Source organism: Hippopotamus amphibius, chromosome 2, assembly GCF_030028045.1.
Source record: "Hippopotamus amphibius kiboko isolate mHipAmp2 chromosome 2, mHipAmp2.hap2, whole genome shotgun sequence".
Classification (NCBI taxonomy): Eukaryota; Metazoa; Chordata; class Mammalia; order Artiodactyla; family Hippopotamidae; genus Hippopotamus; species Hippopotamus amphibius.
The window spans coordinates 229,308,028-229,322,844 of NC_080187.1; the positions used below are offsets into that span (position 1 = coordinate 229,308,028).

The 14,817-nt window shown below is 42.8% G+C and overlaps 1 protein-coding gene across 9 annotated transcripts in view; it reads left to right on the top strand.

The window, feature by feature from the left end:
• The window catches only part of FRMD6 (FERM domain containing 6), a 225,931-nt gene that overhangs the window by 192,537 nt on the left and 18,577 nt on the right, over positions 1–14,817 (top strand). For 8 of the 9 annotated variants that reach the window (XM_057723863.1, XM_057723858.1, XM_057723864.1 and 5 more), the window contains 5 exons: positions 3,844–3,934; positions 6,875–6,978; positions 7,920–7,996; positions 10,139–10,325; positions 13,440–13,595. In XM_057723863.1, the coding sequence (XP_057579846.1) occupies positions 3,844–3,934; positions 6,875–6,978; positions 7,920–7,996; positions 10,139–10,325; positions 13,440–13,595 (615 nt within the window). The remainder of the gene's footprint in view (positions 1–3,843; positions 3,935–6,874; positions 6,979–7,919; positions 7,997–10,138; positions 10,326–13,439; positions 13,596–14,817) is intronic. The other variant, XM_057723860.1, reaches the window with a different exon arrangement.

Below are 14,817 nucleotides of genomic sequence, written 5' to 3' on the forward strand. Positions count from 1 at the left end.
TCTGAGCACCAGACCTGCCTGTTGAATGAACCGCATCAATCTGTTAGGCGGAATTTCTGTTGATTAGCTACATTTCTACTCAGGGTACCCCACGTTGTTTTGGATGTGTGAAGTGACAGACTTATTTTTGCAGCCTTTGGTTTTTAAAATCTAATTAAAATTGGCAACATTATCTCTGTCAATATGGGCAGTGTCAGAATATATTAAAATATAATTTACCTGTATACATGAGTATGCTGTTTGAGTTCAGTTATATAAGAAAGATATCAACTAAAATTTTAAAATATATGTCAACATATAGCATAAGCACTTAAACTTCTCTCCACTCCATTTCTGTCTTTTCACCTGGTGGAACATGTATACGTGTGTATACAGACATATAGGATAGGAAACAAAGCCTTACTGACCTCAGGTAAATTAGAAGCGAGACTCATCTGACTGCATGAGGAATACTAGGAGCCGACTATAATTTTCTAAGAAATTAATTTGTACTAAAATCTCAGCTGAGGAAGATAATTACAGACAACCGACTGGCAGCTAGCCAGTCCATTCGTTCCTGTAGATCAGTGATTTCACAACTTGATGCCCATCAGAAGTATCTGGAGAGCTTGTGAAACACTCAGACTACTGGACCCCACGCCTGGGAGATGCTGATTTAGTTAGTCTAGGGTAGGACACAGGGATATAGGTGGAAATCCCTTCTTCACAGTTTACTCTGCAACCGGGGCAAGTTAGTTTTTCTGCTTCAGTTTCCTCTTGTATAAAGTGGAGATGAGCGTACTCTCCTCACAGGGACGCTGTGAGGATATAAAGACATAACAGGCATAAGTGCTTATTCCGGTGCCTGGCACCTGGAGATTGCTCCGTGAGTGAGCACTTCGCAGAGTAGCACTTGTTTTCACTTCTTTGAGCTGCGTGCTCACGCAGCTCATGCAACTCAGCTGTGGAGTCTGAACCCCAGGTAGGCCTGTTCCTGTTCCAGGGCCGGTGGGTGGCCTTGCCGTGTCCAGACTCCTGGTCAGCAAGCGCACTGTTGGACCAAAGGAGGGCAGAGGAGGAACTGGGTTACGTAGTGAGGAGCCCTTCCCCGCTAGAAAGCCAGCTCCGGGCTGCCAGCGGCCTGTCCTTTTCTACAAAGCGTTATTTTTGCCTTCGGGAAATAGCAGCTGGTGTTTGCAGAATTGTGGTAGAGCAAATTAACTGTAACAACAACGATTTCATTAACCGTCTCATTTTTTAAAAAATTATTTCTAAACATTGTTTATACAAAGAAAGTTTGTTCCCTGACAAGTGTAGTTCATAGAATGTTGCCTCTCTGCATGTGGGGTAAATGTAGTGTTTTGGTCATTTTTAATTTCTCCATGAGTTGAACTAATAGGGACTGTCCTAGATGATTTTAGTCATCCGATAAATATTAAATATGGAAACGGGAATTTTGGAAATAAAATGATGGCAAATGCAGGAGCCACAAGCTTTTCGAGCGATGTGAGTTGTGGCTCAGAGCTACACCTCTTCTCTGAGACCATAGGGAACAATTCTTTTTCTGGAGCATATTTTAAACATTCCTGCTCAGTAACAAACCTTTGACATGGAGGATCAAATGCAGTTTTTATTTAAAAGTGCCATATAGAGTATATTTTTAGGTAATGCTTTCATTCTTATTCCTAATACCTCATACTCCATGGTGCTTTTTAAAGTTCCCATCGCTCCTGAAGATTAAAGAACTTGAAAAATTTCACCATCAGCTAAAATGTAGCCTTAAAGACTCAATATGCAAACGCAAAAAACTCAAGCTTGTTTTCACAGCAGGTAAGACTTCAGAGCCACAGCCTTACTTAATTGCAGTTTTTAAACAAGAACATTGTACTTCCTTGATAGTTGTTAAAGGGCTTTATCAGTTAGGCTCCAAATGCTTGACTTAAACTAGGGTAACGATAATAATTATATAGGATGTGTGGAGGAAATGCATAGCATTATTTGAACAACAGTTACACAAAGTTACAAAATAGTTTATTTTGTATATTTTGTATACAGCGTGTGGTTTGGAATTTTTCTTTTAACTTTTTACCACATTTTATCCAGAGTGCTTTGTATATTACACTTTTAAATACAGTCAAAACTAAATATTAAAGAAGTCCTAGACTGTATGACATTTTAAGTCTCAAATTTGTAGCACCTAGTTCAATTTTATTTAACATTAGGCACTTTTCCCACTATTTTATCATTTTCTTTACTTAAATTTATTTGTAAAGTGGAATTACAGAAATATAGAACTCAAATCCAAAGTCTTTTTAGTGACTGAAGATGATACTAAGTTCCTGTTGGCAAATGTATTCCCCCAGTGATGTTGGTGGATTTGTATTGATACATTTTCCCCAAATTCTTGAGTGGCACATTATTAAATGAGCTGCGCAGTGGGTCAGAGAGGAGTCTGTAATCATGGAACAGAAAGAAGGTTAGGAGACCACAGGAAAATCAGATCCCTGGCTTTCATTCATCAGACGTTTACTGAGTGCCTGCTGTATATCGTGAATATAAAATAAGACACTGTCCCCGCTGCACTGAGTTCCTGTCACTTCTACACAGCTGAAGTGGTGCTATCTGGCCTTAGGTAAATACTTTCTGCACTTTCTAGTAGGTAAGGTGCTTCAGATTAGTTGCCATTTAATAGTCAAAGTGGAAAAGAGCTGTAACCATATCTTTCTTACTCCAGTTGACATTGTCACCTTTCTGAATTGTTTGGCTTTTAATTATCAAGAGATCTCAACATGTTTTTATTTTCTGAATCTGAATTACATATTAAGGTATGATTAAAAAAAATCCAGAGTGAAGTAATTTAGAATTTTTAACCATTAAAACTGTAACTGGCATCATTATTGAAGAAGTTGCAGATTAATAGTACAAATGGGGGAAATGCCACACGTAATATATGCAGCTAGAATGATAAACTGTCGTGTTGCACGTTTTAATAATATACACATACGAGAATATTATAATGCACACATGAGCAAAGTCTTGAGTTGCTGCCTCTGCTGCTACTGGCTACATGACCTCAGGCTCTCCAGGTTTTCTTTTCTACGGCTCTCCGATGAGGAAATTGACCTGTATGGTCTCGCAATGTCAGTCCCAACACTAATAAGCTTTAGTGATTCTGAACTCAGCAAGGCAGACCCGTTAGAATTACTGCCCCCCAAAACACTTCATTAAACCTTTGGAAAGTCATCGAAACTATATCTTTTAAAGACTGTTTTACCACTCAACATGTGACTTTTCAGAATAACTTAACCCCAGAGTTCCACATTCATATGATTTTATTATGTTTGAATTATACGAGGACTCAGAAAAAGAACCTGGTTTAGGGACTTAAAAGATATGTCAGTAAAAGTGATTGATGAAAGTCAGTAAAAGCTAGGTATTCGCTCACTGTGCAGTGTGTGAGCATTTTGCTTAGACCATCAAGAGGAAAACTCCTTGTAAAAATACTTGCCAAATTAATAATTTTGATAAGCTAATTAGGCTGTTTTGGGCTCCTTCTAAAACACTTATTTATTGTGCACCGTGGCTCTAGAGTAAGGCCTTATCCATGTGTCCTAAGATTTAGGAGTCTCGTACAAGATCGCGTTGGTGCTTTCTGACTGTGTTGTAGAAATTTGTATCGTGACCGTCCTTATGGAAACACAGCTGCAGGTTCGAGTGATTTCCGTAAATTGGCTGCTGTTTTGCTCGTAGCAGCTTGTCCCTTCCAGGCATGTATTTAGTATGCGTGACATCGCCCGACTGCGGCTCACTGTGGACTTGGCTGAATTCTTAAGTTGGGTTTTGCTTTTGTCTTTTTTCCTATAGGTTAAAATTCTGTGTCATCAGTTGCTGGTCCAGGTGTGTGACCTACTCAGGCTAAAGGACTGTCACCTCTTTGGGCTCAGTGTTATACAAAGTAAGTCTCAGTCCCATTTCTGATGGAGTTAACCAGCTGTCCCTGAGGAAGTGATGTTTCATAGCTGTAATTTAAATTGAGCATATTGTTATATAATTTTGATTGTCAAAATACCCATAAACTGATCGTGATTTTTAATCTAGTATTCATATTTTAAACTTAACTGTTTTGTATTTCTTCCAAGATGTAGAATTTTAGGTCATGAATTTATTATGGTTTGAACTTAAATATTGGATCCTCTTTAGTTTAGGAGTCTGAATTTTATGTGTTTGCTGTTTTATGTTTTAATGAACCAAGCTTGATTTTTGTCTCTTTGCACTCAGGGAGCAGCTGGAGCTAGTAGGAAATTACCTTGGATATTTTTGTAATTTAATTTGTTTTATAATTTTTGACATTAAAAGATATTTCAACGTGACAAAACTGATTTTATTTCTCTTGCTGTTGAATATATAGTGTAACAAAGTGATCTGTTAATTTACTCTTATTTTCTATTTTTCCTTCCTTACCCCTTCTCTTTTTTTCCCTTCAGAACACATGACTTGGCGATATGGGATGTTTCTTCTGTGTACTTTATGGGGGGAAGATTTTCAAGTAAAGGGCTCCTTATGAGCTTTCTCTGCCAGTAACACCTTAGTTAGAGTTAATTTCCCAGGGTTCAAGTGCAGCCATTCCTTAAAACTTTCTTCTTTCAAATCATATTTTCAGATTTCTCTACTTTAGTCTTAGTGTAGATGCCAAAAACCTTTCAAATCTTTGCTCAGTTTTTCAAGGAGACATTTTTTTGTGAAGTGTATCTATAGTTTATATTTCGATATGAATTATTTTCTACTAATGGAGTTGGTTTCAATTTAAAGGTTTATGATATCTTGAGAATCGGGTTAGTACCACAAAATGCTTAGATCTGCCAGGTTGGAAAGTGTATCATGGTCAGCTGATCAACAAGTTTGGCTCCCAAATGTGAGCTGTTTTCATTTGTCTAAAAAGGACAGCTCTGGACAGGCCAGAGAGCGTGGAGCAGGGAACACATCAGAAAGCGAAGAACCAACCATTTGCTCTTCCTTTTCTTCCTGTGGTAGTGGAGGCAGTGAAAACACAGGCTCAGCTCTGTCCTTGTGTTAGTACACACCTCAGTCATTGTTTCAAAAAAGGGCCTGGGGGAAAGAAGATGCCCTACAGGTTCTAAATAACCTTACTTTTATTTTGTACTCAGAGTTAATTCTTCTTACTGCAACTACAGCCAGACTGTTGATCTTTGTCATTCAACAAATCAGTTTCATAAAACCAGCTTACAGCTTCTTTCGGTTTCAAAATGAGAGTTGTTTTAAGATGTCCTTTTTAAAAGAGAGATTGCAGGCTGGCAAGAGAACCTTGGAACAGGAATCAGATGACCTGGTTCTGATTCTGTTTCTGCCACTAGCTAGCCATGTGGCTGTAGACATGTCCCTTGCCTTCTCTCTAGTTCAGCTTCCTCTCACGTCAAATAGAAATCACGGTTCCACCTCTTTGCAGGATTGATGTGTGCTTGAGAATTCCTAAAGTACAGAGCTCTGGTCAGACCGTCAGATGGGAGAGACACAGTGGTGTGCTGCTCTGGTGCACAGTCTCAGGTCACTCATTGCTCCTTCAGACAGGAGCTCAAGTCCAACACAAATGAGATTCACCAGGAAGGTGGTCTGACCTCGTCCATTTCATGTTGCGTTGTCACATAGGAGAGATGGGAGGTCGTTTTCGTTGATCTGCTCAGTGGATTTTAGTCGTGTCCTCTTGTTTCTGGGACCGCTTCCTTAGCCCTTTCATCCAGACTGGTTATATATGACTTGTATTTGCCATTCACAGGCACAGAGTAGCTTTACCCTTCTGTTCTCGTATGATGCTTTTCCAGTCACACTCCCGTCAGTCACAAGTGACAGCGTGGTCAAGTGTGGTGTCCTTGGAGTCGTCAGACACACACTTCTCTTCCAGAATGAGTACATCCGTGTGCAGAGCGTTCCATGAGCATGCCCCCATAGTGGTGGTTAGAGGAAAAGGGGGGAGCTTTTTTTTTCCTTTTTCTCGGGGGCTTTTTTTAAAAAAAGATGGAAACCTTTGTACAACATGGGAAGGCTTTTCGCATGAAATATTTCTCTCTTTAAAAAGAGTCCGTTTGGGAACTCTGAAAATTTTTACATGTTTTACCAGCTTGTTTTTTCACGTTTACACCATTTTTTTCATGGTTTTTTTAGCAGTCTTATTTTCTATTCATCTTAAGAACATCATTCCCTTGAAGAAATATTTGGCATTCATTCTTGTTTTGCATAAAATTCTTTTCCTCTTCCCACAAGATCTGTCCCAAAGGCAGCGCAAGTAATGCTTTATCATTTTTGTCATGCTGTGTTTTATGTGGAGAACACAGAGAAGGAATAGTCTTAGAGACTTCTCTTCACAAAGCGCATGGGTCTTAAAGACTGTTCTTCACAAAACACGAGTCAGGCTCCTCACTTGGAAATGGGTCGGGTATCATCAGTGTTTCCTAATTTCTTCCGTAGCAGTTAAGATGATGTTTCTGCCATTTCATTACTTTGCACTTAAGAGACGAGTCCTCTGTGAGCCAAACAAAAGCATGTTTTTCTAAGACCCAGTAACACCCACAGTGTTAGAAGTTAAACTATAAGGTATAATGACCCTAGAAACTAAGTAAAAGTTAGAATTGGAATCTAATATTTCTTCTAAATGTTAACATATTTTTAACAATATGTGTTGTGTATTGTAAAAGCAAAATAATTCATAAAGAATGTCATTAATGTCTATCCCACATTATCTTTTAATATCTTGTTGAGTTTTCTTGGTAATATGTGAATTCAGAGTACATTCACAAATCTTGAGGCTTTTTTGAAAAACCCATTTCTTTTAAAAAAAAATCTATACTTTATTGCCTTGTGTCCTTTTTTTTTTAATGTGCAGATAATGAACATGTGTATATGGAGTTGTCACAAAAGCTTTATAAGTATTGTCCAAAAGAGTGGAAGAAAGAGGCCAGCAAGGTACGACAATACGAAGTCACTTGGGTGAGATTACATTTATGAGCAAAATTATTTTGATTTTTTAAAAGGTTTATTTTAGCTATTAAACATTAGAAAAATATCGTAGCACTTTATTCAGTAAAGACTGGGAAAGAGAAATGAATTATAAGTTCTAAAATATCACATTAGTGAAGTATTAATAGCTTATAGCATGTAGCAATAGATTTTGGATATCTGCTAAAACTTCTCAGTAATCTTGGGATAATGTTTTGAAGTGGAAAAAGTATTTGTCCCTCTTCTTTGGCCACATTAGGTGTCCAAACTGAGAGTCTAGAAATTATTAGTCATTTTAAAATCTGCCTTCACTGTCCTTACATTTGACATTTTGTTACCTTCTTGAACCGGTGCCTTCCATTTGCATAGGGGAGCATTCACTGGGAATTTACTTCGTGTTTCCAAGATCCCCCTCGCAAATCAGTAATAATCCCCAGGGTCTAATCCTCAGTCCTCCAGTTTGTATTTAAGAATTCTTGGAGTAAAGTGGAAGGCGACTTCAAAGCTAACCACAAAGTAAGGAACATGAACGTCTAAATAAACAAACAGCATGTTAGAATGTGGCCTGTGGGATGGCAGAGGAACCGGGGAACATTCTAGTGAGGAGCAAATGGTCCCCGCGGGGGGCGGAGCGGAGGGAGGAGCTGGACCTCAGCTAGAAATGTCCACCGGCACGTATTTTTATCTTCTCGTATGCTGTCGTTGGCATTACAGGGAATGAGGATAGATACACTTACAAAACTTCTGTTTTTGCATGAACCTGGCATCCATCCGGGACACCTGTCTACCCACTGCAAGCCCCTGCTCCTTAGAAGTAGATCAAACCTTCCAGTGTTTAAAAAGTATCTTGCAAGTAATGGTATTTGTTGTTTTTGAAACCCACTTTTGAAGTACCTGCGAGCAACCGGCTTCTCGCGCGTGTCTTTGTGCAGGGCATTGACGGGTTTGGACCTCCCATGATCATCCACTTCCGCGTGCAGTACTACGTGGAAAACGGCCGACTGATCAGGTGTGGGCACGGGGAGGGGCTCCAGACCTTTATTTTCCCTTAGGACCCATCATCTAACACAGCACACACACACGTGTGTGTGTGTGTCTCCACCTGCTAGGATACGAAAGAGAAGGGATTAAAAAAAAAAGGTTTTTACACACGCATGTATCTTCCGTTCCTAAAACAGAGGTAGACACTCAGTAAATACTTGTTGAATGAATGAGGGATCATGTTAGACTCGGTGAACATGATGCATCTCACCAGCCCACATTTCCTCTGCTCCACATTTTTAGTAACAAACCAGTCACCAAAAAGATATTTCCTTTCAGCGAGAACTAGGCCTTCCGTGAAAAGTGGAGAAGTTGGTTCCTGGCTTGTATTCTTTTCTGGTGGCGGTTGGGGAGTGGGACCGCAGCAAGAACGCTGTCCTAAAAAATGCACGTGTGTTTCGATAGCCTGGCTTTCGTTTCCCCTTCGGGGTCTTGCTTCTGTTCTTGGCAGCAGCTTTAAAGCTAAGATTGCGCCCAGTGGAGCCATCCGGTGAGAATCTGAGATGCGGCGTGGCAGGGGCAGGTAGTTGATTCTTTTTCTGGAGGCGGGTGTGTGAATTCACCAGCTCAGAAGCTCCGTTTATCATTTGTAGAGGAGGATTCAGCGCGGGAAGAGTTCCAGAGGTGATTTTGTTGGCCGATAGAAAATGCTAGAAATGTTAACTCAGTGTTTTACTTATTTACTTTCAAATTTTGAGAAACCCCATGTAAAAGGGACAAAGTTACATTTGCCTAAGGAGTTGTATCTGAGATTCGCTCTTAATATTTACATTATTGCCATATGCAAATTAAAAAGTAAAAAATGTCAGCCCATAAAGAATGTTTTTAAAGGCAGAGAAACTTTTTTAGTTCTTCTCAGTTTATATAAAATTTTTACTCAGTTTACTTAATTGGAATGGAATGTGCTGGAAAGAAGGAAAATGTATTATTTAGCCACTAATTAGCCCCCGGGACTAAGGAGTGTTTAATTCATCCTGTACTTCTGCCTTCGCCCCAGTGATGAGCTCGTCCAAACGCTGCATACTCAGCATCGTAGAAGGACGTTCTCAGAGATGTGCTCTGTCGCAAGGGGAAAAAAAGTATATAAATGCTTTATTTTTAAACTTTTCATTCTTAAACATAGTCTTGGTTAAAGTAAACCCATATGTTTTTATTATCACCGACTAATGAGCTATTAATCTCAGGTAAACATTCAACCTAAAATAATAGGGAGGCAAATACTCATTAAATACACACACGCACACTTTTTTCTTGCATTTTTACTTTGATCACAGAGGCGTCTCGTGTGCCTGTGAACATTTTGGAGCTTGACTGCACTTTTCCCCAGTCAGCACTTCTTACTCAGTGTGTTTAGTGGGGACTGTGTTTACCACTGACCTCGGCGGACTGTTATGAGAACACTGTGAGGATTTCCATGTGTGAGGACTGTCATGATTCTTACATGTGCCTGTAAAAGCACACCCATACAGTAACACCCACTTAATTTAAAAAAAAAAAAGGTTTAAGGAGAGTTTTTAGTTCATTCATTCTTAGAGGGAAAAAAAAAACTGTAGTTAGGCAAATTTTCTTCTAGTAGGGCATATAAACAGAAATATCTCTTAAAGGGCCCTACTGTATTTGTAATGTGCTCAGATGCAAAACAAAACGAAAAAGGATAGCATAACATTAAAACCAGAATTGTCCCCTCAGATGTGTCCTTACTTACGTCGCGTGTGCGGCATCAGTGTAGCAGAGTTACTTTGATACAGACAGCAAATGCCTCGGCTTCTATTCCAATACTTGCTCAGCGCCGTGTGTACCACATCGGAGTGGAGTGCTTCCGGCCTTTCTCCATTCTCTGAATGAGTCACGTGCTGTCAGCCTCAGGACATGTTATTTTGCCGTCTGGGTAGTCTGACTTGGGGTCCGGACTCCCTGCGACCTCAGTGAGACAGCAGTTAGGCAGCAATCAGGTATCAGCGACAACCTCCCCCTCTCCAGTGAGTGGGGGGGGGGGGGACGGGAACAGAAGGGCTCTTGTCCCCAGACGGCCAGCAGGGTCTGGGGTCTGTTTACATGCCTTCAGATTGTTCCCTCAAAACGTGAGTTCTGTTTTCTTTTATTCTCCTAGTGACAGAGCAGCGAGATACTATTATTACTGGCACCTGAGAAAACAAGTCCTCCATTCCCAGTGTGTGCTCCGAGAGGAGGCCTACTTCCTGCTGGCGGCCTTCGCGCTGCAGGCCGATCTTGGGAACTTCAAAAGGAACAAGCACTACGGGAGATACTTCGAGCCCGAGGCTTACTTCCCGTCTTGGGTAGGCACTGCTTTCAGAGTCTAAAGTGTTTTCTCTGGCGCGTCTGCAGTTCGTCGTGTGGCCGCTCACACGGCTGCAGGAACTGAGAACCCAGGTAGCGGGTGTCCAGTACACCCTCCGTGGTGCCCAGAAACACGGTTCACACTTGGGAGCGGGGCACACACAGCCCCTCGATGGACGCCATCTGCTTGTAGGTAATGGGGAAGAGGGTTGCTGTCCATCCTGAAGATGGTGGGACTTGGAATTTGCCAGCCTTCTTTTGGCGTTTACACGGCCTTGACCTTCTGGTTTATTCTTCACGCGAGTCGCGTTTTTCCCCCTCTGAAGGGAGAAAAACATTACTCTTTAAAAGGTGAGATCGTTCACAGCTTTTCCTGTATTGAGAAAACAAATATAAGCAAACTGCTTGCTCTGACAGCCATCTCCTTCATTCCCCAAAGAGGAGCCTCCGCCTTCCTTCAGCAAGAAAACGTGGGTCATTTGAGCCCTGACGGCCCCAGCAGTTCCTCCTCCACCCTACCCTGTTGATGTCACTCCCCATTCTTCCTCTGCTGAGACATCTCCCTCTTCTGCATCTTCAGCCTCTACTCAGACTAACTCTTCTTAAGTCAGAAGATACTCTGGTTCCCACCTCCCCATCCTCAGGGAAGGAAGACCTACCCATCTTGCCTTCCCTTCTCAGTAAAGCTTCTTGAAAAAGTGACGCATATTTGATGTTTTAGCCTCTTTACTTCGATGTGTCTTCCTCAGCCCACATCCGCCTGCCTTCTTCCCTGACCACGCCCTCCACTCATGGTGCTGTCCCTAAGGCCAGCAGTGACCGTTCAATTGCCAAGTCCAGTGGTGACTTTTCACTTCTTTTCCTGAGTTTCTCTGCTGCCTTTGACACTTAGTCACTCACGTCCCAGGAGTTCTCCTCCGAATTAAAGCTTTTTACAACAACCTATGCGCTGGCCCCTCCTGAATGTTTGTCTCCCCTGTGTCTGTAAGACAGCCGTTTACCCATAGGCACCGCAGAATGTCCCAGATCAAATTCGTCTTCTTCCCACCTCAGTGCTGTGTGTTCCTACCTCTCTGTTCCTGACCTCAGCCAGTGGCACCGCCATCCACCTGGTCACCTAGGAACTTAAGTCACTCGGGGCTCTTCCTATCACCCTTCTTTCTCCCTGCCCCATCCAGCTAACGAGGACATCCTCTGACGTAAACCCTTGATTCCCCATCACCCAGCTTAAGAGAGAAAATTCTCCTGTGTGTTTGTTGCTGTTAACTTGCTACATGGTACCGCGTCTCCTCCCCGCCCTGGTTCCTCCCGTTCCCCCGGCAGCAGCTCGAGGACCACTCCTGCAGACGCCTGTCCCTGCTTCAGGCTTTACTCACAGCTCGTGGAGGACTTGATTTTGCTTCTGATTTAAACCTTCACCTGCGGAGGGAAGCCCAGGCTCCCAGGCATGACCTAGGAGCTTCCCAGCGCAGCGTCCCTGCCAGCCTTTCCGGCTTCCTCTCTGGTCGCTCTGCGCCTTGTGTGCTGTGCTCTGCCGACACCCAGCAGCTCCTGCCTCCGCACCCGCTGTGCTGTTTCACGCTTTGGGCCTTTCTGTCTGCAGCTCCCATAGCTGGTGAGGCTTCTGCCTGTTTTCCCTGGCTCCTCTGCTCAGGTGTGGTTCCCAGGGCAGACTGTCTCGGTGCCCGGGGCCCCTCCTCTGGGTTCAGTAAGACCCTGAACATAAGTAGTATTTTTGAATGCTCTGTTTGTCTCTTGTGCCCAGTAATCTAGGTGTCTCTTCACATATTCTAAAGGACAGGCGCAAATGGCACCTTTTCTGTTTCTTCAGCATCTCACACTGCGGGGCTCAGTATAAGCTCTTGTTTCCTAGCTGGCAGTGCTTCAGCTGTTGAAGAAAACCTACCGAAGATGTCAGGCTATGACACAGCAGTGTCTGTCGGACCAGGATCAACCTGTGCTTACATCCCCTAGTTATCAGCAGGTGCTCACTGGCTCTTGGTCGTTAAAGCAGAGCTTCCCGGTTGGTGCGCCCTGGCGTCCAGGGTGCTGAGATGACCAGCTTCCTCGACCCTGCCGCTCACCACAACCGCCTGCTTCATTGTCCTTACAAATACTGTTTTCTAGGGGTTCGTTGACCTGAAGATGGTTGACAAGTTCTGATGTAGATGGTCTCCACGTAAAAGGGGCCTAGAAAGAAAAATCTGCAACTTGAGTTCTCAGCAAAACGTGATTTATTAGCCGATAATTCATGTTTAATTATCCTTAAAATATTTATAGGAAGAAGCAAAACATCAGAAACTATAAAAACAATGGTAAAACTAAAAATTCTCCAATGTCAACATTCTGGTCATTTTAAGCACTAAGCTGCTTTGTGTTCACTTTGCATAATTCTTTCCATATTTTATAGTCTTCATGGAATCAGACGTTTAACGTATCGACACCTTTCTTTGAACCTGCAGCTACTGGATACTATATATTCTTGGTATCTAAAAGCTTCGACTACTGTCCAATGAAAGCCGAAGTCACAGTGAATTGTAATGAATGTTTGAGTGAAAGTGTTTTCTCGTAAGCGTCCGAATAGAGTGTTCATCTCAGCCTCTTAGGCAAAAACCAGACAGTTTCTGAGAATTCCTCGCAGTGCCCTGCTTTCTCTGGATTAACATTTAGGACCTCCCACTCTGTGGCTGTAATCTAGAAGAGTTCAGTAGGATCCAGAACCTGAAGTTGTGCTGACAGTGGCTGCATCTCAAGGTGCCAGTAATTCTGCGAGTATAAATAATGAGGTGGACAAAATGGTGCACGTTTGCATGGTTTTTCTTTGTTGGTGATTTTAAAGGCGAGAGAACATATTTTTCCCATTTCTTGTGATTTTTCTTCTTAGACGTGGAGTACTACAGCTACATGGACTCTGTAGCTTCTAGTATTAGCCGATTCAGCCTAGTAACATAACAGATGGTCAGAAAAAGAAAAAGTGTGGGAATTTTCTGACGGAGATCAGCCAGTTTACGTGGCCTATTTTCGGTTCTCATGTTTTGATGGTTTGGGGGGCGAGGGTGGTATTTGCATCCCTTCAACAGATGTTGCCTTGTGCTCCCGTTGTGTTCCAACAGGTTGTTTCCAAGAGAGGGAAGGACTACATCCTGAAGCACATTCCAAACATGCACAAAGATCAGTTTGCACTGACAGCTTCCGAGGCTCATCTTAAATATATCAAAGAGGCCGTCCGGCTGGATGACGTTGCTGTTCATTACTACAGATTGTATAAGGTACAGAACTGCAGCAAGTCTGCTGCCATACCTCCCTGATCAGGAGACGCTTTTACTTAAAGCTGTCATTTTAGTTTTTTCTTAAGGGGCTTTTAAAAGAGTTTCATTTGAGCCGCTGCATGTCATCGTTGGTCAGTCTTGGCGTCAGTGATGCTTTTCCTGGGTCCTGGGAGCAGAGTGGAGTCTTTTTAAAGGTTTTAACATTGAGATAACAAGTGGCTGTAAATTGTGCATCCGGCTTTTCAGTGATTATGACATAGTTGTTTTTCTCTTTCCCAAACCTGCATTTCTGCCTTGGGGAGTGACATTTGCAGCTTGTCTGATGGGGAGTTTTTAATACTCCTGGAAGGGAAGCCGTGCCTGCCTCGTGTCGTTGGTAGTGAGGACATCGCCACGGCACCTGGCGTTGATGGAGTGTTGTGTTTACAGGGCCACTGTGTACTTATCCTTTTTAAAAAATCCTCATAACGATGAGATAGGACTGTAGTCTTCATTTTACAGACCAGGATACACCAAAGATCACAGCACTAGGCAGAGCCGTGGTTCAGCCCGGGGCCGTCTGGCACGAGCCCGTGTGCCTACACCACTGACCTCCGTGCTGCTCTCACTCTGACGTTTGTTCCTGTCTCTGTCCCGCGTCCTTGTGTTTCGTGCTCTTGTGTCTCTAGCCTCATTTGTCCATCCTGGGTCAGAGGTCACATACCCAAATCCAGATAATAACTGCAGCAGGCTCTGCGGGGCATCACTGGCAGTGCTATTTATCACGTCCCGTCTTCTCTCTCCCTCCTCCTCCCCACTCCTCTCCCTGTTTCACAAGTATCACTTCCGTGGCAGGAACCCTTGAATTCCTGCTTCTGTATTCCAAGGTATATTTATTCTCCAACCAAATAGGACGAGGTGGTTCAGAGTGTGGTCTGTCGGGCCTGCCTTGCTGGGAGTAAATCCCAGCTTCAGCCCTTGCTGTGTGACCTTAGGCATGGACTTAGCCTCTCTGTGCTTTAGTTTCCCTGCAGATAAACGGGGATGGTGACATACCTACCCAACACACACGAGGTTTGTAGAAGACCAAAGGAATTAGTGGGTGAGAGGTGCCTAAAACAGTGCCCAGCACGGGTTTATAGAAGACCAAAGGAATTAGTGGGTGAAAGGTGCCTAAAACAGTGCCCAGCACGTGTTCCGTGAAGCTAAATGTGTTGCGGTTACCATTCTCATCGTTATTATT